Genomic DNA, 22,326 nt, shown 5'->3' on the forward strand with positions numbered 1-22,326 from the left:
CACTCACTTGCTAGATACTATCTTGAACAACTTTATGAGGTTGCTGATATTTTCATTTTTATCCCTGCTTTACCAGTCAGGAAACTGGGAGGCCGGGCACGGTGGCTCATGCCTGTAATCCCAGCACTTTAGAAGGCCGAGGCAGGTGGATCACAAGGTCAGGAGTTCAAGACCAGCCTGGCCAACATAGTGAAACCCCATCTTTACTAAAAATACAAAAAATTAGCCAGGTGTGATGTTGCGTGCCTGTAATCTCAGCTACTTGGGAGGCTGAGGCAGGAGAATTGCTTGAACCCTGGAGGCGGAGGTTGCAGTGAGCCAAGATCGCGCCATTGCACTCCAGCCTGGGCAACAAGAGTGAAACTCTGTCTCAAAAAAAAGAAAAAAAAAAAAATCAGGAAACTGGTGCTCAAAAAGGAAAAGTGACTCAGCAAGGTCACAGACTAGGCAGTGAGGCTGTGGGAACCTGGCTCAGGGACACAGACCTGGCCTGGGGCAGCCTCGCAGCTCCTCCACTAAAATACTGAAAATAAGAGGCTTCGATGATGGTTATAATCGTATGGCAGAACCCCAACTCAACTGGAGCCTTGGGACCGCGAAGCTAGGGTCTCACTCCCTGCTCTTCCCCAAGGCACCATTAGGGCACCACCCCAGGCCTTGGCAACCATGCCAGGCCTTGGCAACCACGACGCAGGGATCCTGCCTCTCATTGGTCAGGGGCTTAGGGGCTCTGGGCTGCCCTCTTGAAGATGGGGTTCAGCCCAGGCAGGCACCCCCTATGCTGCACCCCACCAAGGTTAGGAAGAGGTCCTGTCCTCAGTGGGAGGGACCCTCTGATGAACAGCCCATCAGGTCTGGGTCCACGTGCCTGGGAAGAGATAGTGACACACTCAAAGTCCTTGAAGCTACAAACCAGACCTCCTAGAGCACCATCTTCAAATACTTAGGGTCTGGGAAGATAGGGGAAGTAGGCAATTTAAAATATTTCTTTATATTGGGTCAGGTGCTGCGGCTCACGTCTGTAATCCTAGCATTTTGGGAGGATGAGGATCACCTGAGGTCAGGAGGTCAAGACCAGCCTGGCCAACATGGTGAAATTCCGTTTCTACTAAAAATATAAAAATTAGCTCAGGCGTGGTGGCATGCACCTGTAATCCCAGTTATTCAGGAGGCTGAGGCACGAGAATTGCTTGAACCCGGGAGGTGGAGGTTGCAGTGAGCCAAGATTGTGCTGCTGCACTCTAGCGTGGGCAACAGAGCAAGACTCCATCTCAAAAAAAAAAAAAAAAACCATTATTTTATATTGAAAAAAGCTTAGGTGTACCAGGAAGCCAAATGCAAAATCAGGAGTCACTAGAAGCTCTGCCTCCCGGGTTCACACCATTCTCCTGCCTCAGCCTCCCGAGTAGCTGAGACTACAGGCTCCCACCATAACATTCAGCTAATTTTTTTGTATTTTTAGTAGAGACAGGGTTTCACTGTGTTAACCAGGATGGTCTCGATCTTGGCCCCCTTGGCCTCCCAAAGTGCTGGGATTACAGGCGTGAGCCACCACGCCCGGCCAATCAGTCTCATTTTTAAGGTGAAATGTCTATGCCCAGAACCCCAAACCTCTGCTTGTTCACTTGCCCATCCTTAATCATGGGAGGATTCAGGACTGACTTATCTTATGACTGACTCTCCCTTAACAGTCCTGAAGCAGAGGTGCAGAGATTCAGAGGCTGGCAGCTTGCCTTCGGTCGCACAGCCTGTGGGTGGCAGGACTGAGATTCCCCTACTTTGGGCCCCAGTGCCAACACTTGCTGTTGTACCATGCCACCTCCCTGCCCCCTGAGACTGGGCCTGAGGAAGCCACGGGCCCCTCCCATGTTGGGGAGACTGGTTGTGGCAGGTCTCAGGCCAGGCTAGAGAGAAAGTGAAGGGGAACTACAGAGGGCCGCTCTGCACTGGGCTTTGAGGGGCCCATGAGCTGGGTTTGATCCTCCCTCCAGGAGGGACTGTTGGGGTGTGTTTGGCCCTGAGGAGCAGGAAGCTGCTGAATCCTGCTCAAATGAAAAGATATTTGCTAAGCCAGGCACAGTGGCTCACACCTGTAATCCCAACACTTTGGGAGGCAGAGGCAGGCGGATCACTTGAGGTCAGGAGTTCGAGGCCAACATGGTGAAATCCTGTCTCCACTAAAAATACAAAACTTAGTTGGGTGTGGTGGCAGACGCCTGTAATCTCAGCTACTCAGGAGGCTGCGGCAGGAGAATCACTTGAACCCCGGAGGCGGAGGTTGCCGTGAGCCGAGATCACACCACTACACTCCAACCTGGGCAACAGAGTGAGACTCCAAAAAAAAAAAAAAAAAAAGGATATTTGCTGAAAAGACCCAGCCCATGAAACTCAGGAGCAGTCAAGGGAGGTAGTGAAATGGAAGTTGGAGCTCAGAGCTCCTTCACCTCCCCTGCCCTCAGGCCTTCTCTGCCTCCTTCCCATCAGTCAGCTTCTTACGGGCATGGTCCTGGCAGAGACTTGTCTCTCTTCCAGTTGAAGCTCCTTCTTACTTTCTCAGCTTGTGTCCCACGCCACTGAGTCTCTGAGACACTGGGTCAGATGTCTAGTCTGGCACAATTGGCAGGAATCCCGAGAAACAGTGTGGGTGAGGGGACAGTCATGTTGGGTGCATGGCCCCATAACAGGGTAAGAGTCTGACCAACAGAGGCCCTCCATCTGGGACTGGGAGGCAGGTCTATGTCAGGCCTGTATTTAGGTCTCTAATGGGTCCACACAAGCCCCTTCCGCTCACTAAGCCTGTTTCCTAACACAGCTGTGGGACGGTGCTTTGGTTTACATAGCATGCGATCCCATCATAGATCACACATGGGGAAATTGAGGCCCCAGGAGTGATCTGTCTAGGCACATGCATCGACAAGAGGAGAGGCCCGTCCCACAGCCTCGCAGCACGGTTGTCAGAAATCGATTCTCTGCCCCCACCTCCCCATCCCCTAAAGCCTCTCTCCATCACCTGCTTCCCACAGAAGCAGCCTTTGGAGCCTGGGCCTCCAAAGGGCACATTCAGATTTGAGGGATTTGGGGAGCCTGTGGGCAAGGGCAGACTACTCTGGGCTTTTGGGTGGACCCCAAGGAATGCAAAGGAGCCCCTGCCACTCTGCATGAATACAGGTGAGTGCCCTAGCCCCCATTCTTCCACATGGGAATATCTTCTTGAGAGCCCTGCTGGCTGTTGGTCAAGGCAGGTTAAAAGCTGAGGTTTAAAGTAGCCAGGAGTAGTGGCACCTGCCTGTAATCCTAGCAACTTGAGAGGCTGAGGCAAGAGGATCACTTGAGCCCAGGAACTGGAGGCTGCAGTGAGCTATGATCACACCACTGCACTCTATTCCAGCCCTGGGGGAGAGGGCAAGACCCTGTCTCAAAAAACAAACAAAAAAAGGTTGGGAGGCCGAGGTGGGTGAATCATGAGGTCAGCCTGGCCAAGATGGTGAAACCCTGTCTCTACTAAACTACAAAAATTAGCTGGGCATGGTGGCAGGCCCCTGTAGTCGCAGATACTCGGGAGGCTGAGGCAGGAGAATTGCTTGAATCCAGGCTGCAGAGATTGCAGTGAGCCGAGATTGTGCCACTGGACTCCAGCCTGGGTGACAGAGTGAGACTCCATCTCAAAAAAAAAAAAGCTGAGGCCCTAGAGCCACACAGAGACCAGGTCCAAACCTCCTGCCACCACTCAGACTGCATGCCCCTGGCACCTTGCTTCCTGCAGCTCACCAAGCCCTCTCATCTGCAACTGGATAATATAGCGCCTGCCTTGAGGAGGAATAGTAAGGAGTGGATGGGATGAAGCCCTCCACCCTGGCCACAGGTGGTGTCTGTGGGTGGCAGAGCTGAGATTCCCTAACTTAGACCCCAGTGCCGACACTTGTCGTTGTACCATGCCACCTCCCTGCCCCCTGAGACTGGGCCCAAGGAAGCCACAGGCCTCTCCCATGTGCCCTGGCCCTTCTGGGCTCCCATGGAGGATGGTGCTGCTGGGTCACCTGCTTTGGGCTCTGCTCTCAGACTCCCTTCACCACAAGGTGTACAGTCCTCTCCATTCCACCAACGCCTGTCCAGGCCTGGCTTGCTTAATCCATAGTCCTCAGAGCCACCCATCACCAGGCAGGGCAGGTGGGAGCCACTTCATGTTGGTCTTGGAGACAGATTTTCACCGCCAACCACTTCCCATCAGCTCAGCTCTAAGAAGGTACAAGGTGTTTTTGTTTCATAAAATCATTATTGTTGGCCAGGTGCGGTGGTTCATGCCTGGAATATGAGCACTTTGGGAGGCTGAGGCTGGGGATCACTTGAGGTTGGGAGTTTGAGACCAGCCAGGCCAACATGGCAAAACCTCATCTCTATTAAAAATACAAAAATTAGCTGTACGTGGTGGTGGGCACCTGTAGTTTCAGCTACTTGGGAGGCTGAGACAGAAGAATCGATTGAACCTGGGAGTTGGAGGTTGCAGTGAGCCAAGATTGTGCCTTTGCGTTCCAGCTTGGGTGACAGAGTGAAACTCTTTATCTAAAATAAAATTTATATATATATATATAATTATTATTGTTGTTGCTGGCGAAGTGGCTCATGCCTGTAATCCCAGCACTTTGGGAGACCGAGGTGGGGGGGGATCACCTGAGGTCAGGAGTTCGAGACCACCCTGGCCAACATGGTGAAACCCCATCTCTAGTAAAAATACAAAAATTAGCCAGGCATGATGGAACACGCCTGTGATCCCAGGTACTTGGGAGGCTAAGGCAGGAGAATCACTTGAACCCTGGTGGGCAGGGGAAGAGGTTGCAGTAAGCTGAGATTGTGCCACTGCACTCCAGCCTGGGTGACAAGAGCGAAACTCCATCTCAAAAAAAAAAAATATATATATATATATGTATTATTGTTGGTGGTTTTTTCTTTCTTATTATTTTTTAATTAAATTAAAAAAGTGTTTTTTGAGACAGGGTCTTTGTCACCCAGGCTGGAGTGCAGTGGTGCAATCTCAGCTCACTGCAGCCTCCATCTCCTGGGCTCAAGGGATCCTCCCTCCCAAGCCCCTGAGTAGCTAGGACTACAGGCAGACACACCACCATGCCTAGCTCATGTTTGTTTGTTTGTTTGTTTGTTTTTGAGATGGAGTCTCGCTCTTTCGTCCAGGCTGGAGTGCAGTGGTGTGATTTTGGCTCACTGCAGCTTCTGCCTCCCGAGTTCAAGCGATTCCCCTGCCTCAGTCACCTGAGTAGCTGGGACTACAGGCACCCACCACCACACCCGGCTAATTTTTGTATTTTTAGTAGAGATGGGGTTTCACCATGTTGGTCAGGCTGTCTCCAACTCCTGACGTTAAGTGATCTGCCAGCCTCAGCCTCCAAAAGTGCTGGGATTATAGGCGTAAGCCACTTCGGCCAGCCTCCAGGCTCATTTTTGTATTTTCTGTAAACACAAGGCTTTGCCCTGTTGCCCAAGGCTGGTCTCCACCTCCTGAGCTCAAGTGATCCTCATGCCTCAGCCTCTCAACGTGCTGGGACTATAGGCATGAGCCACTGTACCCAGCCTGTTGTTTTTTATTAATGGAAACTTACTAGAAAAGTGACAAAATCCAGGCCGGGCGTGGTGGTTTGCCCCTGTAATCCCACCACTTTGGGAGGCCAGGGCAGGTGAATCACCTGATGTCAGGAGTTTGAGACCAGCCTGACCAACATGGTGAAACCCTGTCTCTACTAAAAATACAAAAATTAGCTGGGTGTGGTGGTGCACGCCTGTAATCTCAGCTACTAGGGAGACTGAGGTAGGAGAATCACCTGAACCCGGGAGGCGGAGGTTGCAGTGAGCCGAGATCGCGCCATTGTACCCCAGCCTGGGCAAGAAGAGCGAAACTCCGTCTTGGTCTTGGAAAACAAACAAACAGACAAACAAATCTAACAAAATCTCAAAGATAATTATAACTCTTAGGGGTCCCAGATTTCTCCTCCTCAGGAAATGGCAAGGGGGTGTGGAGAGGGGCCGCCCGCTTTGGCTGACTTAGTTTCCTTCCTACAACCCTTTCTGGAGAAACCCTAAATGCCCCCATTTTTTGGTCCTGGAAATTTCCCTATCTGCACCACTTGCCCTGTAGCTTAGGCTATTCAGCAGAGATTTGCAGGCTCCAGCAGGCGTCGGACTTACAGAGGCAAATGTGTAAATTCCGTGTAAATTCCCGGGCCCATCCGTGACAGAGAGCGTGTGATTCAGCAGGCCTCCTGTGAGGCTGGAGGTTTTAAACCCGCGTCCGGTGATTGGGATGGGGATTAAGGGCTATATTCCGCGCCTGGCCACCAGAGGGCGCAGCGGGCTGGGCTCAGCGGTCCCTCTTTGAGAGCTTGTGTCTCTAGACAGGTTGCTGTAATAAAGGATTTGCTGGTTAGACAACATGCAAGGGGTGAGCTGGGTCCCCTTGGGCAGAAGCCTAGGGAAGGAAGCCCGACAACAGGAAAGAGGCTCACATCTGGTACTGGGCACATGGCTGGGCCTTGGTCCTCGTGCCCCTGGACTTCAGAGCTCAGAGGGGCCAGGGCCAGGCCTGGCCTGGAATCTGGATGGACCTGTTCTGCCCTAGGGCACGCCATTTACCCAGTCCTGAGCTCAGAGAGCGTCTGTCGTTCCCGTGGGAAAACCGAGACAGGGGCAAGGGCTCAGTGGCAACTGCTCTGCCTTCCAGACCAGGGCTCTGTCTTGCCAGGGCTGGAGCACAGGGTGGACCCCAGGAAGTTCTGCTATGAGTCAGCTCCGAGTGCTCAGGGGACGGGACAGAGGCTGCTGGCCGGGGAAGGATGCTGGCCGGCGGTACCTACTTCCGCAGCTGCGGGTAGCCCTGCCTGGTGATTCAGCTTCCCTCTGAGGGTCCCCAGGTGGCGCCGCCCTGGACTGGGAGGCTGGGGAGGATGCTGGAGCTACGGAGCGGCGGTGGAGGTGCCTTAAGGGACTACGTAATCCAGCTCTGCTGGATGCTGAGGTTCTACGATAATTGTGGCCAGAGATCAGGTGGGCGCGAGACTGGTCCTGGGATGGGGCCTGTGGGCCCCTCCTCACTACCCTGCTTCTTGAAGATAGCCTGGGCGGCTGTGCGGGATACCCCAGTGTCTCCAGCAATGCGCGCTGATCTCCATGGGGGGCTCGCCTTGGCGCTGGGTGGGAAGAGACCTGCTGGCGAAGAGAGGCTGACCACGCCAGCTCGGGGTGGGGCTCTACTGGGCAGATGCACAGGCCCGGGGCAGAGGAGGGCTGATGGGGGAAATGCCAGGCCGATGGGGGAGGGGCTGTGAGCGGGAGGTGTTGGGGCGGGGCAAGACCTTCCGCCTCCGGGAGCGGGGCCTGGCCTGGGGCGGGGCCTGGCGCGGGGGCTCAGCCCAATTTTCCGTGTAGGGAGCGGGCGGCGGCAGCGGCGGCGGAGGAGGCAGAGGCGGAGGCGGAGCCAAGAGCGCACCACCGCGCCGGCCGTGCCGGGCCTGAGCTGGAGCCGGGCGTGAGTCGCAGCAGGAGCCACAGCCGGAGTCACAGCCGCAGCCAGAGCCGCAGTCAAAGCCTCCGAGAGCAGGATTTGGAGCGCAGGCCCTGCTGGAACCGCGCCTAGCTCGCCGCCAGGCACCGGCCGCAGCACGGGCCGTGGTGTCAGCTCACTGCGCGGGCAGTGTGGGAGACAGCGAGCCCGCGACCCCCCAGGCTGGGCACCACCAGGCGCGGAGCCCGGATCGCCCCCCTGCCAGACCTGGTCACGGCCAGAGCACGCAGGAGTTCCTAGGGTCTGGATCTGCGCGCACCCTAATGACCTGGGGACCGAAGAGAAAAAAGGAACGAGGATTTCATCTAAAAGCATAGCGTGGGCACTAGGCGAGGAGGCGAGTGGAGACCGCCTGGCACGGGGCAGAGGTGCCTGGAGCCCACGCTTGAGCATCGGAGACCCTGGCATTCTAGCAGCCGCGACCTTGGCTCTACCCTGTCTGAGTTGGAAACACAGCTTAGCTCCTAGACATCGCTGGCATAGGCCTGGCACAAGTAAGCAGTGTTCTCACCTGTCTGAAACGGGACACGGGGTGGGAGGAACCAGGATCTAGCCTGGCCCCAAGCGGAGCTCTCTGGTGGCCCAGCGGTGGTCATTGGGGAGCCTATCTCCTGCCCTAGCCCCACTGGTGCGGATGTGCCGCTGCCCGCCGGAGCACCATGATGGCAGGATGACCTCAACCGAAGTAGCAGCAGCAGCTGGTGGTGATCGGGCGGCTGGGCCCCCCGAGTGGCCTCCTGGCAGCCCTCAGGCCCTCCGGCGGCCTGGCCGGGCCCGGGTGGCCATGGCAGCACTGGTGTGGCTGCTGGCCGGAGCCAGCATGTCAAGCCTCAACAAGTGGATCTTCACAGTGCACGGCTTTGGGCGGCCCCTGCTGCTGTCTGCGCTGCACATGCTGGTGGCAGCCCTGGCGTGCCACCGGGGGGCACGGCGCCCCATGCCAGGCGGCACTCGCTGCCGAGTCCTACTGCTCAGCCTCACCTTCGGCACTTCCATGGCCTGCGGCAACGTGGGCCTAAGGGCTGTGCCCCTGGACCTGGCACAACTGGTCACTACCACGACGCCTCTGTTCACCCTGGCCCTGTCGGCACTGCTGCTGGGCCGCCGCCACCATCCGCTGCAGTTGGCGGCCATGGGTCCGCTCTGCCTGGGGGCCGCCTGCAGCCTGGCTGGAGAGTTCCGGACACCCCCCACCGGCTGTGGCTTCCTGCTGGCAGCCACCTGCCTCCGCGGACTCAAGTCGGTTCAGCAAAGTAAGTGCCTGGGTGGCCAACTGAGAAGGTGGGGATCCTGGTGGGTGTGTGGCCTGGATGGCCCTGTGAAGGGTATGGCTGTTGTCCCATTTTACAGATGAGGAAACTGAGGTTCATGGCTGTGGAGGAAGCAGAACTGAGGCTCAGAGAGGGCCAGCAGCTCAGTGAATTCCAGGTCCCAAACTCAGGCTCTGGAGGGCCAACTCGTGTTTATTTGTTTATTTACTTATTTAGACAAGGTCTGGCTCTGTCACCCAGGCTGGAGTGCAGTGGTGAGATCTCAGCTCACTACAGCCTCTGCATCCTGAGTTCAAGCGATTCCTCTGCCTCCACCTCCCAAGTGGGACTACATGTGTCCACCACCATGCTAAGATAATTTTTGTATTTTTATTAGAAATGGCGTTTTACCATGTTGGCCAGGGTGGTCTTGAACTCCTGACCTCCCAAGGTGCTAGGATTAGTGCGTGAGTCACTGCACCAGGCCAGCTTTTTTTTTTTTTTGTATAGACACAGGGTCTTGCTCTGTTGCCCAGGTGGGTCTTGAACTCCTGGCCTCAGTGATCCTCCTACCTCAGCCTCCTGAAGTTCTGGAATTACAAACCGGTATTTAGTGATCTATGGTTTGACTAGCCCTTTATCTCACTGTTTTGTTCCCATTTGATAGATGAAGAGGCTTGCTCTGGGCCATGTGGCCAGTGAGCAGCAGAGGCAAGATCTGAACCCAGATAGGAGGACTCCATGCTTCCAAGAGATGTGGCCTAAGGCTTTAGACCCAGAGGAAAGCCAGAAAGCATGGGCCAGGGAGAGAAAAGGAGGTAAAGCTTTGAGCTGGGATTTGGAAAGTCAGGGTTCGGGCCTAAGTCTGGGGAGGGCTGATGTTTACTGGGAGCTGCAGTGTGACAGGCTTGGTGCTGGGTGTTGACCTTGAGTTGTCATGGCAACCACCAACATTATCCCCATTTTACAGATGATGGGACTAAGACCCAGAGAAGTTCATGATTTGACAGGCCGGGCATGGTGTCTCATGCCTGTAATCCCAGCACTTTGGGAGGCTGAGGCGGGAAGGACTCTTGAGGCCAGGAGTTCAACACCAGCCTGGCCAACGTGGTGAAACCCTGTATTTATTAAAAATACAAAAATTGGGGCCAGGTGCGGTGGCTCACGCCTGTAATTCCAGCACTTTGGGAGACTGAGATGGGTGGATCATGAGGTCAGGAGTTCAAGAACAGCCTGACCAAGATGGTGAAAGCCCATCTCTACTAAAAATACAAAAAAATTCACTGGGTGCCATGGCAGGTGCCTGTAATCCCAGCTACTTGGGAGGCTGAGGCAGGAGAATAGCTTGAACCCGGGCGGCAGAGGTTGTAGGGAGCCGAGATCGCCCCACTGTACTCCAGCCTAGATGACGAGTGAGACTCCATCTCAAAAAAAAAAAAAAAAAAAAAAACTGGGCTGGGCGCGATGGCTCACAGCTGTAATCCCAGCACTTTGGGAGGCCAAGGCTGGTGGATCACCTGAGGTCAGGAGTTTGAGACCAGCCTGGCCAACATGGGGAAACCCAGTCTCTACTGAAAATAAAAAATTAGCTGAGCATGATTATGGGTGCCTGTAATCCCAGCTACTCAGGAGGCTGAGGCGAGAGAATTGCTTGAACCCAGGAGGCGGAGGTTGCAGTGAGCCGAGATTGCACTATTGCACTCCAGCCTGGGTAACAAGAGCGAAACTCTGTCTCAAAAAAAAAAAAAAAAAAATAGCTGGGCCTGGTGGCGTGCACCTGTAATCCCAGCTACTGGGGAGGCTGAGGCATAAGAATTGCTTGAACTCGGGAGAAGGAGGTTGCAGTGAGCCGAGATCATGCCACTGCACTCCAGCCCGGGTGACAGAACGAGACTCTGTCTCAAAAAAAGAAAGAAGTTCGGCCCAGCGCAGTGGTGCACACCTGTTATCCCAGCACTTTGGGAGGATCATGAAGTCAGGAGATCAAGACCATCCTGGCCAACGTGGTGAAACCCTGTCTCTACTGAAAATACAAAAATTAGCTGGGCGTGGCAGTGCGTGCCTGTAATCCCTGCTACTTGGGAAGCTGAGGCAGGAGAATCACTTGAACCCAGGAGGCAGAGGTTGCAGTGAGCCGAGATCACGCCACTGCATTCCAGCCTAGGGACAGAGGGGGGACTCCGTCTCAAAAAAAAAAAAAAAAAAAGAACAAAGAACAAAGAAAGAAAGAAGTTCATGATCTACACAGAGGTCACAGGGTCCCTAATGATGTGAAGCGTGGTCTATGTGACTCCAGATGCTGCCTCTGATTGAAGAGGGCAGCAGGGCTCTGGGCAGTTTAGGATGGAGGTTCTAGGCCCAGACCCGCTAGATCATTCTGCCTGAGGGCTGGCTTCCCGCCTTTCCTACTGAGGAGCATCTGAGTCGCAGCCTCTACCCTTTCTCTGCCTCAACTCAAGGAGACATAGGGGAGGCCAGGGCGCCCACTCAGGGTGGGGAGGCCTGGGTTCCAACCATACCTTTGCTCATATTTGCTGGGCAACCTTGGACAGATCAGGATTTTATCTGGGCCTCACTTTCCTCATCTGTCAGTGGAGGAGAGTTGGAGTTGATGGAGTCTAAGGGGCCTCTTGCTCTCCCTTCCTGCCCTGAGATCCTGTGACCCAGGCCTGGGAGAAGGAAGTGGACACTCCAAGAATGCTGGGCTGGGGTTGATGGCAGCCCACAGCCAGGGAAGATTGAAGTCAGAGTTCAGCCCTGCCCTGGCATGTTCAGAGCTGGGACACAGAGGCCCTGTCTCTATCCTCCCTGGCCCCGAGGCAGGGCCAAAACCCAGTTCTATTTTTTGCCCTCAGGTTACATGATAGCTGGAGGCTGAGCACAGGCATGAGCTCTGGGCTTGAGTCTGCACTGGGAAACCTGACCTATGGGCCCCCGCCGTGCAGGACACAGTGCTATGAAGGTCCTAACCTCAAGGCCTGTGCTGCCCCTGCTGAGAAACAGTCAGTGCTCCTCACACTGGGACCCAGGCAACCCCAACCTTCAGGAGGGGTTATGGCTGGCCAGGCCTCAGGCACTTGGGCATGGAGTGGCATGTGCTTGGCATCGGGCTGCATCTTGACTCCTGCCAGCTCCTTCCTTACCTCCCTCCCCAGTCTTAACTCCCTGACCCCTGGGGAGGTTGGGTCCTTGCTCTAGGCTCCTGAAGCACCCTCTGCTCACCCCATCCTGGCTCCAAATGCCATGTATGATCGCCACCTGGTTACATGTCTGCTGTCTGCCAGACAGATTTGGGCAACTCTGTGTTCCTGGAACCCAGCCCCGGGGCCTGGCAGAGGGTACATACTTTGTAAATTATAATTTTTAAATTTTATTTTATTACTATTTTTTTGAGACAATCTCTGTTGCCCAGGCTGGAATGCAGCAGCACAATCTTGGCTCACTGCAACCTCTGCCTCCTGGGTTCAAGCAATTCTTGTGCCTCAGCCTCCTGAGTAGCTGGGACTACAGGCTTATGCCCCATGCCTGGCTAATTTTTTTGTTTTGTAGAAACAGGGGCTCGCTATGTTGCCCAGGAGGTCTCGAACCCTTGGCCTCAAATGATCTTCCCTCCGGACCTCCCAAAGTGCTGGAATTACAGGTGTGAGCCAACATGCCCAGATGGATAGATTTATTGATGGCTCTGACAGGCGAGCCGATCTCATAGACTGGTTGGGCTGCATGGTTCAGGAGGGAGTTTAGGGAGATGGGAAGGAACAGAGATGGGAGCCCTGCAGAGGTGGGGAGGAACAGACTTGAGCCAGGGCCTGAGATAGGTTGTTTTCTTTTTTGCTCATTTGTTTGTTTATGAGAGGGTCTTGCTCTGTCATCCAGGCTGGAACACAGTGGCTCACTGCAGCCTCAATTTCCCAGCCTCCAGCAATCCTCCCACCTCAGCCTCCCAAGTAGCTGGGACTATAGGCGCACCTCCATGCCAAGCTAATTTTTGTATTTTTTGTAGAAATGGGGTTTCATCATGTTGCCCAGGCTGGTCTCCAACTCCTAGACTCAAGTGATTTACCCACCTCGGCCTAAAGTGCTGGGATTACGGGCATGAGCCACCACACCTGGCCTGAGATAGGTTTTGAACAAAAGGAGGTTTCTACAGCAAGAGGCTCCTGGAGAGGCACCAGGGCCAGATTCAGACTCAAGTGTACGTGGCTGATGCCAGCTCCATTCCTGAGAGCAGAGTTTGTGGGAGCAGAGGGCAAGTATCCAGAAAGAAGGCTGGGCATGGTGGCTCACGCCTGTAATCCCAGCACTTTGGGAGGCCAAGGCAGGCAGATCACTTGAGGTCAGGAGTTTGAGACCAGCCTGGCCAGCATGGTGAAACCCCGTCTCTACTAAAAATACAACAAAATTAGCTGGGCATGCTGGTGCATGCCTGTAATCCCAGCTACTCGGGAGGCTGAGGTAGGAGAATCTCTTGAACTGCGGAGGTGGAGGTTGCAGTGAGTCGAGATATCACACCACTGCACTCTAGCCTGCGTGACAGACTGAGACTCCATCTCAAAAAAAAAAAAAAAAAAAGTCAGGTGCAGTGGCTCACACCTGTAATCCCAGCACTTTGGGAGGCCGAGGTGGCTCACAAGGTCAGGAGATCGAGACCATCCTGGCTAACATGGTGAAACCCATCTCTACTAAAAAATATAAAAAATTAGCCGGGCGAGGTGGCGGGCGCCTGTAGTCCCAGCTACTTGAGAGGCTGAGGCAGGAGAATGGTGTGAACTCAGGAGGTGGAGCTTGCAGTGAGCTCCAGATCGCGCTACTGCACTCCAGCCTGGGTGACAGAGCGAGACTCTATCTCAAAAAAAAAAAAAAAAGTATCCAGAAAGAGGAGAGCCCAGACAGCTGCCGCTGCAGCAGGGCCAGTGGCTTCCCTCCTTCCTGGGCCAGTTGTAGGCCCAGGGGACCTGCACAAGGAGAGTGCCGTCTTCCTACCAACAGAAAGGGTGGGAAGTGGGGTGCCAGCCTGCTGAGCTTGCTCTCAGCTGGACCCCCTCCCCCTGCCGCATCACAGAGCAGGCGGACTCAACCCCTGTCCTCTGAGCTCTCAGGCTGTGTGTGATGGGGGAGATGCACTCAGATATAGAGATCACAATGGCAAAAGAGAAGTTCTAGAGTCAAGGTGGTCACAGGTGTTGGGGAGTGGTTGCTTCTTCCTGGGGAGCCCTGAGAAGGCTGCCTAGGGGAAGAGGCATGCAGTGAGGATGACAATAATGTAACCATGAGAGCAAACATTTGTTGGGGCCTCCCTAGGTGCCCACACCATGCCCAGCTCTTCATACTGATGGAGGAGGAAAGGGTGATCTGGGAATGGGAAACAGGCCCGGGGCACGGGGTGTCAGCCAGCAGGAGCAGGGTGTGGGGATCATGCCAGCTGCCGGGGTGAGCTGGCATCGAGGGCATCACACAGCGCATCAGGCCCTGTGTTCAGCACCTCCATGTGAGGGAGATGTTGCTACCTGAACCACACTACTCACAAGGAGACAGGCGTGCAGAGAGAGACAGTGTCATACCGCCCGTGAAAGAGCAAAAGGGACAAACCAATAGCAAGCAGACAGGGTTTAGAGAAGGGTCAGCTGTTATCTGTGACAGAAACCTGGGCATGTTCCACTAGAAGGAGAGGTGGCAATGAGGCAGGACAAACAGGCTGACACTTTGGGGTCCCCAGGCAGAAGTCAGTTGCCGCCTCTGACAGCGACTCACCGCCCTTTCCGTGGGCTGCAGGAAGGGGAGGTGGAGGAGTGGGTGGGATGTACAATGGGTGTGAGGAGATGGGTGGGAAGGTTAGGACCTTCCTGCCTGGCTGCCTTGCAGAGGGTGAAATTTGCCAAAGGTGAGGTTCACCTGAAAACCCACACACCTTCCTGTGATGGGACGTTTAATGTAGAAGCCACAGGCAGCTCATAACAGTGTTAACTTTCGAGCCTGCGAGCAGGAGCATTCTGATTATCTGTTCATTTCTAGAAACGTTTCAGCCAGAGGGACTGTCTGTTGCCTAGAGAACAAAGCTAAAACATCAGAATGAAATTGAGAGAGAAATAACATTTCCTATTCTAAGCATAGCCTATGAGTAAGCATCTCTGTGGCTTTTTGGAAAGTGTGTGTCAGAAAATGCATAGAGGCTTGCAGAGGCCTGGGAGGGGACCTGTGTCGACGACTCATCTCTCTCCACTAACTTGGCGAAGGCCCCACGCCATCCTTGCCCTCATGCAAATAATGTCATTTCAGCCAGGCGCAATGGTTCACACCTGTAATCCCAGCACTTTGGGAGGCCAAGCTGAGCAGATTGCTTGAGTCTAGGAGTTTGAGACCAGCCTGGGTGAACCAGATGATGAAACCTCATCTCTACAGAAAATTTTCAGGGGTGATGGTGCATGCCTGTAGCCCCAGCTACTTGGGAGGCTGAGGCGAGAGGATCGCTTGAGCTCGGAAGGCAGAGGTTGTAGTAAACTGACATCGTGCCACTACACTCCAGCCTGGGCAACAGAACCAGACCCTGTCTCAAATAATAATAATAATAATGTCATTTCACCTGGGCACCCCTTTTTGAATTGGCTGATGGTGGCACGTGTACACGCAGGTATACACAGATATACAGTCAGACATAGGCAAAGCAGCAAGATTCTCTCTTCTCTTACAAAGTGAAAAGGTTTCTTCTTAGTCCTGGATTCATCTTGACAAGCCCCAGTATTAGCAAGAAAAAAAAAAAATGCTGATTATCAGTTATAAACAGTGAGTGAGAGCCAAGATCCCACAATGACCTTTTGTTCCCTTGTCACTCCAGTGGTCATAAGTGAATGAAGCAATGAATGGGTCACCCTTTTGACCCAATTTATTATTTTCTTTTATAAATTCTTCTTTTTTAATGCAAAGGTCCCCATGTAGCTAGTAAGTGGCAGAGCTGGGACGCTCTGCTGGCCTGCCCTTTCATGGTGGCTGGAACTGCAGTGTGGGAGTAATAAGGGCTGTGGCCCAGGTGGTTGGGGCCAGTTGATGCAGTCTTCGAAGCTGGGTTAAGAACCTTGGGCTGGGTGCGCTGGCTCACGCCTGTAATCCCAGCACTTTGGGAGGATGAGGTGGGAGGATCACCTGAGGTCAGGAGTTCAAGACCAGCCTGGCCAACATGGCAAAACCCCATCTCTACTAAAAATACAAAAATTAGCCAGGTGTGGTGGTGCGTGCCTGTGATCCCAGCTACTTGGGAGGCTGAGGCAAGAGAATCACTTGAACCCGGGAGGCAGAGGTTGCAGCAAGCCGAGATCATGCTACCGCACTCCAGCCTGGGCAACAGAGCAAGACTCTGTCTCAGAAAAAAAAAAAAAAGAACCTAGGACCTTCAGGGCCAGGGCAGCCCCTGAAGATTTATTTTTATATTTTAGAGACAGGGTCTTGCTCTGGTCACTGAGGTAGACTGCAGTAGCATCACCATAGCTCACTATAGCCTTCCTCTGGGCTCAGGTGATCCTCCTGCCTCAGCCTCTCAAAGTGCTGGGATTACAGACACAAGCCACTGCACCTGGTCGATTTTTTGGTTTTTTTTTTTTGAGACAGGGTCTCACTCTGTTGCCCAGGCTGGAGTGCAGTGGTGTGATCTTGGCTCACTGCAACCTCTACCTCCTGAGCTCAAGATCCTCCTGCCTCAGCCTCCTGAGTAGCTGGGACTACAGGCACGTGCCACCACTCCCGGCTAATATTTGTACTGTGTAGAGATGGGGTTTTATCACGTTGCCCGGGCAGGTCTCAGACTCCTGGACTCAAGCGATCCGCCCTCCCAAAGTGCTGGGATTACAGGCATGAGCCACCACATCCGGCCTTTGTAATTTTTTTTCAGCCATTAGTCTTCATGCTTATTGATCATTTAGATATCCCAAGCAGATCATTGTTTCAGCTCGCGGGAGGCGGTTTGAAGTGGCTGATAACAGACTTATTTATTTTAGTTTAGTTTTTTATATTTACTGAGCATTTCCCATTTAAGAGCTTTATGTATGCTGTCTTTTAAAATGTTTACAACAACCCCATGATTAGGTCTGATTATTACCCAACTCTCCGGGTGAGGAAACTCAGGCTTACAGAGGTTAAATGCCTCTCATGAGCCCAGGTCACAGCTAGTCAGGGGTGGACACAGGTCACAAACCCAGGTGGTCTGACTCCAACTCTTGACTGTCACGTTTCAGATCAGGAGCCACTCGCCCTGCCTGAGGGACCCGGGTAGACTTCTTAGCGGATCGGCCGTAGGGGTCATAGTGGGATGGCTGGAGGGGGTTGTGTCCCTCTGGGTGCTCATGGTGGTTGTCCTGTTGCAGGTGCCCTGCTGCAGGAGGACAGGCTGGACGCGGTGACCCTGCTCTACGCCACCTCGCTGCCCAGCTTCTGCCTGCTGGCGGGTGCAGCCCTGGTGCTGGAGGCTGGCGTCACCCCACCGCCCGCTGCTGGTGACTCTCGCCTCTGGGCCTGCATCCTGCTCAGCTGCCTCCTGTCTGTTCTCTATAACCTGGCCAGCTTCTCCCTGCTGGCCCTCACCTCTGCCCTCACCGTCCACGTCCTGGGCAACCTCACCGTAGTGGGCAACCTCGTCCTGTCCCGGCTCTTGTTTGGCAGCCGCCTCAGTGCCCTCAGCTACGTGGGCATCGCACTCACTCTTTCAGGAATGTTCCTTTACCACAACTGCGAGTTTGTGGCCTCCTGGGCTGCCCGTCGGGGGCTGTGGCGGAGGGACCAGCCCAGCAAGGGTCTTTGAGACCTAGGGTCTTTGAGATCTCAGGAGCCACCTGGGATGGCCCTGGCCTGAATCCAACCCTCAGCCATGGCCATAGGAAGAATGGAAAACAGGGCTAGGCATGGTGGCTCACGCCTGTAATCCCAGCACTTCCAGAGGCCGAGATGGGTGGGTCATCTGAGCCAGGAGTTTGAGACCAGCCTGGCTAACATGGCAAAACCTCGTCTCTACTAAAAATATAAAACTTAGCTGGGCATGGTGGCGCGTGCCTATAGTCCCAGCTACATGGGAGGCTGAGGTGGGAGGATCACTTGAGCCCTGGAGATCAAGGCTGCAGTGAGCCAAGATTGCATGCCACTGCACTCCAGCCTGGAAGACAGAGTGAGACCCTGTCTCAAAAAAAAAAAAAATGTGGAGAACAGGCAGTGACCTCTGTTGGGGGCCATGGCAGGGAGGGGAGCTTTCTGGAAGGGCTGGCTTGGAGGTTGGAATGGGGACTCCCAGGGAGACCTGCCTCCCATCCCTGCCTGCCTCACCCCTGCCACAGACTCTGCTCACCACTGGATGGTGGGTCTAAGCCTGGCATAGTCCCTGTGCTTGTCAGAGTCATTATGATTAATATCACCTATGATGCCAAAAATTGCTGGGCAGACTTTGAAGACCTCAACGTGTTACGATGACGATGATGATGATTCTTGGCGGTTCCACAATCCTTCCTCTTGGAGGGGAGGCAGCTAGGAGGCCCAGCGGGGGGGCTTCTATGCTGCTGGGCTCCCCTAGGGAGTTGGGGTAGTCTATGCCAACTGCAGGCAGCTGCTGTGGCCTCACCCCTGGGCCCCCCAATTTTGGGTCATCCATCCTCAAATACACTATTTTTGCTTGTATGCCTGTGTCATTTGTTGGGGGTACAGAGGGGATATAGGGAGAGTGGTAGGCTTCCCACACAGAAACTAGGACATCCTCACTTACCCTTACCCATCGCGGTCTGTCTGGCCCCCCACCCCGAGCCCAGTGCCATTCCCTCAAATCCCTCCACTGGCCAGGCCACCATTGCCCATCTTCTGGACAGTGGCAGTGGCCTCCCCCTTGCTCTGCCCTGGCCCCTCTACTCCATCTTACACACAGCCGCCTTCACCCAGAGGGCTCTCACTAAAACATGTACATTCTGATGCTCCTCACTGCCCTTCGGACAAAGTCAGAATTTCCTACCCCAGAGCCCTAGTCCCTCAGGACGTGGCACCTGCAGCCTCACCCAGCTCATCTCCCTTCCCCTGGGCTCTGTCTTCTAGCCTCACCAACTTCTTTTGGTTCCCTGTGACACCAGGCCTGCTCAATGAAGCCTTTGCACATGCCGTTCCCTCTGTTCAGTCCCCCATTCCTACAACCTCCTCCCTTCTCATGGCTTAAACCCTTGCCTGGAGGAGAAAGCCCAAACAGGCAACTCTTTTTAAAAAAGAGAAATCCAGGCCTGGTGCCTTGGCTCACATCTGTAATCCCAGCACTTTGGAAGGCCAAGGCGGGCAGATCACCTGACGTCAGGGGTTCGAGACCAGCCTGGCCAACATGTTGAAACCCCATCTGTACTGAAAATAGAAAAAATTAGCCGGGCCTGCTGGCATGTGCCTGAGGCAAGAGAAAGAGAAATGCTGGAACCCAGGAGACGGAGGTTGCAGTGAGCCAAGATCGCACCATTGCACTCCAGCTTGGCTAACAAGACCGAAACTCCGTATCAAAAAAAAAAGAAAAGAAAAAAAGAAGAAGAAAAGAAAAATCCAGTCGTTTGAGGCCAGGAGTTGGAGGCTGCAGTGCACTATGATCATGCCACTGCACTCCAGCCTGGGTGACAGAGCAAGACCGTATCTCTTTGAAAAAAAAAAAGAAGGGCTGATGAGGGTCTTGACAAGGGACTGTGCTCAGGAGGCTTGCAGGGGTGCAGGGGAGCAGGGCTCCCATGTAGGGAACCTAAGACAGGAGTCCCAACCCCCAGAGCTCCCTGACCCGCCAGCCAGTGTCAGCTTTGTTATTTACCTCTGAGCCTTTCCTTGGCACTTGTAACACTTAACTCTCCCCACCCAGCTACCTTTCCTGGAGACCACCTGTTAAAGATGATAAGGACCCAGGCTGGAGTGAGAACACCTGGGACCTAATCCTGCTCTGCCCACCTGACTGGGAGCCTCCCCTCCCTAGGCCTCAGCTTCCAGATCTGCAAAATGGAACTGATGATCCCCTTGGAGAGGGTTTGAATGAGAAGCGCTGGGCAGGGCCAGGAGTGAGGAAGGAGGTGAAGGCACCAACTGGCTCTGCATCTATCTTGGGGTAGTCACCCAACCTTTCTGGAAACCATCTGCAAAATGTCTCCCCTTTGTGTGAGGAGCAGGAGCTAGACCAGGCTGGGGCTGTGGTCTGGGGAGACTGAGATTCAGGGAGGAATCATTCAGATTCAGTAACCAGAATTCGTAAGGGACCACAGTGCCAGCCAGTGCTAGGCAGGGCTGAGTTAAGGGCCAGCCCACCGCGGGGTGGGAGGTAGGGGGTTGGGGGGTGGTTAGAGAAGGCCTAGGAGGACCGGTATGGGGTTTCCTGGCCCCAGGCTCCGCCCAGGCTGCCTTACAGAAGGGGAAGTGGGCCTGGGTTGAGTCACTCATCACCCACCCTCTGACTCAGAGATGCCGCTGGCCCAGCCCAGTCTCTGAGCAGCTTGGATACCTCTGGCCTCCACTCTCAGGCTTTGCCAGGCAGGATGGAGGGATGGATGGCTGTGGTCAAATCCTCCTTGGTGACTCAGGACCCTTTCCCATCCAACGGGCACCCACTGCCATAGCAGGGACCTCCCTGTACCACCCTCATTTCTAGGCCTTGTGGGATGCTTGGCTAATGAGTGAGCCTCACGTCAGATTAAAGCCTGCCCCTGGTGGTTGTGGGGACAGGTGATTGGGGTTGTGTGTGACCTGGGAGCTGATTTGTCACCAGATTCAGTACTATTAGACACTGAGGTGATTCCCCCAAGGCCACAGCCAAAGCCATCCCTATCATCCCTCCCAGTAGTGGGCACAGAGAGCACTGGATTGGGAGTCAAAAAGCTTGGGTTTGGCAGGATGTGGTGGCTCACGCCTGTAATTCCAGCACTTTGGGAGGCCGAGGGGGGCGGATCACCTGAAGTCAGGAGTTCAGGACCAGCCTGGCCAACATGGTGAAACCCCATCTGTACTAAAAATACAAAAATTAGCCAGGTGTGGTGGCATGCGCCTGTAATCCCAGCTACTTGGGAGGCTGAGGCAGAAGAAGTGCTTGAACCCAGGAGGCAGAGGATGCACTGAGCCGTGATCATGCCATCACACTCCAGCCTGGGTGGCAGAGCGAAACTTCCTGTCAAAAACAAAAGCCCAGGTTTGAGTCCTGACCCCTCCTACTTATGATGTGACCTCAGGCTGGCCTCTTCCTCTCACAGTATCCTTGGGAGTGAAGATCACCAAGATAACAGTGGGGAGGGAGGGTCCCATTGAAAGGTCATTGTCCCTCCAGGCTCTGCTCCTCAATATTTCTGTTGCCTCAGGCAAGCCTCTCCACCTCTTTGAGCCTCAATCTCTGCATCCAGTCCCTGCTGGGAAGCCTTCTCTTTAGGTAAACAGGTGTTGCCTCCCTTAGGAAGCTCTGCTCTCCCCACAAGACCCCACCCCATTCCATGCCAAGCTGATTTTGAAGCTCCAACCAAAGCTCACCCCAGCTCCCTGCACCTCTCCAGGCAGGGCCCTGATCACATCCCACCATCAGGGCTGGATTCTCATCTCTCTTCTCCATTGGACTGGGCTCCAGGAGGGCTCACTGCTCTCTCCCAAGCACCGGCATAGCATGTGGCATGGAGTGGGCAGGAGAGATTAGTCAAGAACAGAGACAGCAGAGTATAGTGGGTGCACCTGTAGTCCGAGCTCGGACTGCGAGCCAAGATCGCACCACTGCACTCCAACTTGGGTGACAGAATGAGTCTCCATCTCAAAAAATAAATAAAAATAAATAAAAAAGAACAGGGGCTTCAGAGTTGGACTTGTGCTTGAATCCTGGCTTCAGTACATCTGAGCTGTGTGACCTTGTGCAAGGTCCTCCCCACCTGTGCCTCTGTGCATTGAGTGGGGGCAGCAGTAGAACTTAACCCCCTACCAGCTTCTGGAGCTGTAATGGACAAAGGCCTAGGAAGGCCTCAGTCTTACCACAGATGCTTCCACTTCCTCCTCAAGGCTTCTCTTGTGATCTGCCCCACCCCTCCTCAGCCTGCCGGAGCACACTGAGAGTCCCCCAGGGATGCTCCCGCCCGAGCACAGCAGTGTGGATGCCAAGCCTCCAGTCCCCTTGTCCTGCCTTGGAGGAAGCCTGGGAAGCTGGGTCTGTGCTGGGCATCCTGCCATTGTGGACTTTGAAACAAAGACCTGTCTCAGGCCCAGCTGCCTGGTGCCCCTTCTGCCCTCCCCTGGTGGCCTTGGATTGGCATTCCAGGGGGCCAGGGCAAACAAGGATCATGAAGAGTCCTTGTTTGCCCTGGCCCCCTGGAAGGAGCAGCTCCTTCATGCTACGCTGCCCTCAAATTAGCTCAGGGATGTCAAATCCTCCACCACTGCACTAAATAACTTCCTGGAAATAGCACAAAATACTTAACTGAGGGCCACTTAATGGAGGCCCACGACAGGTTTTGAGCCACGGACGCACATGACAGACCCTATGTAGAGAAAAAATTGGAGGGGCTCGAGACAGGAGGCAAG

General features: G+C 54.3%; 1 protein-coding gene across 1 annotated transcript; it reads left to right on the top strand.

Moving 5' to 3' along the window:
• Positions 1–7,528: 7,528 nt before the first annotated feature.
• On the top strand, positions 7,529–18,459 carry SLC35E4 (solute carrier family 35 member E4). Its single transcript, XM_033233256.1, has 2 exons — positions 7,529–8,817; positions 17,163–18,459. The coding sequence occupies exons 1-2, from the start codon at positions 8,199–8,201 to the stop codon at positions 17,594–17,596; spliced, it is 1,053 nt and encodes a 350-aa protein (XP_033089147.1). The 5' UTR covers positions 7,529–8,198; the 3' UTR covers positions 17,597–18,459.
• Positions 18,460–22,326: the final 3,867 nt, after the last annotated feature.

This window comes from Trachypithecus francoisi, unplaced genomic scaffold, assembly GCF_009764315.1.
Source record: "Trachypithecus francoisi isolate TF-2019V2 unplaced genomic scaffold, Tfra_2.0 Lachesis_group14, whole genome shotgun sequence".
NCBI lineage: Eukaryota > Metazoa > Chordata > Mammalia > Primates > Cercopithecidae > Trachypithecus > Trachypithecus francoisi.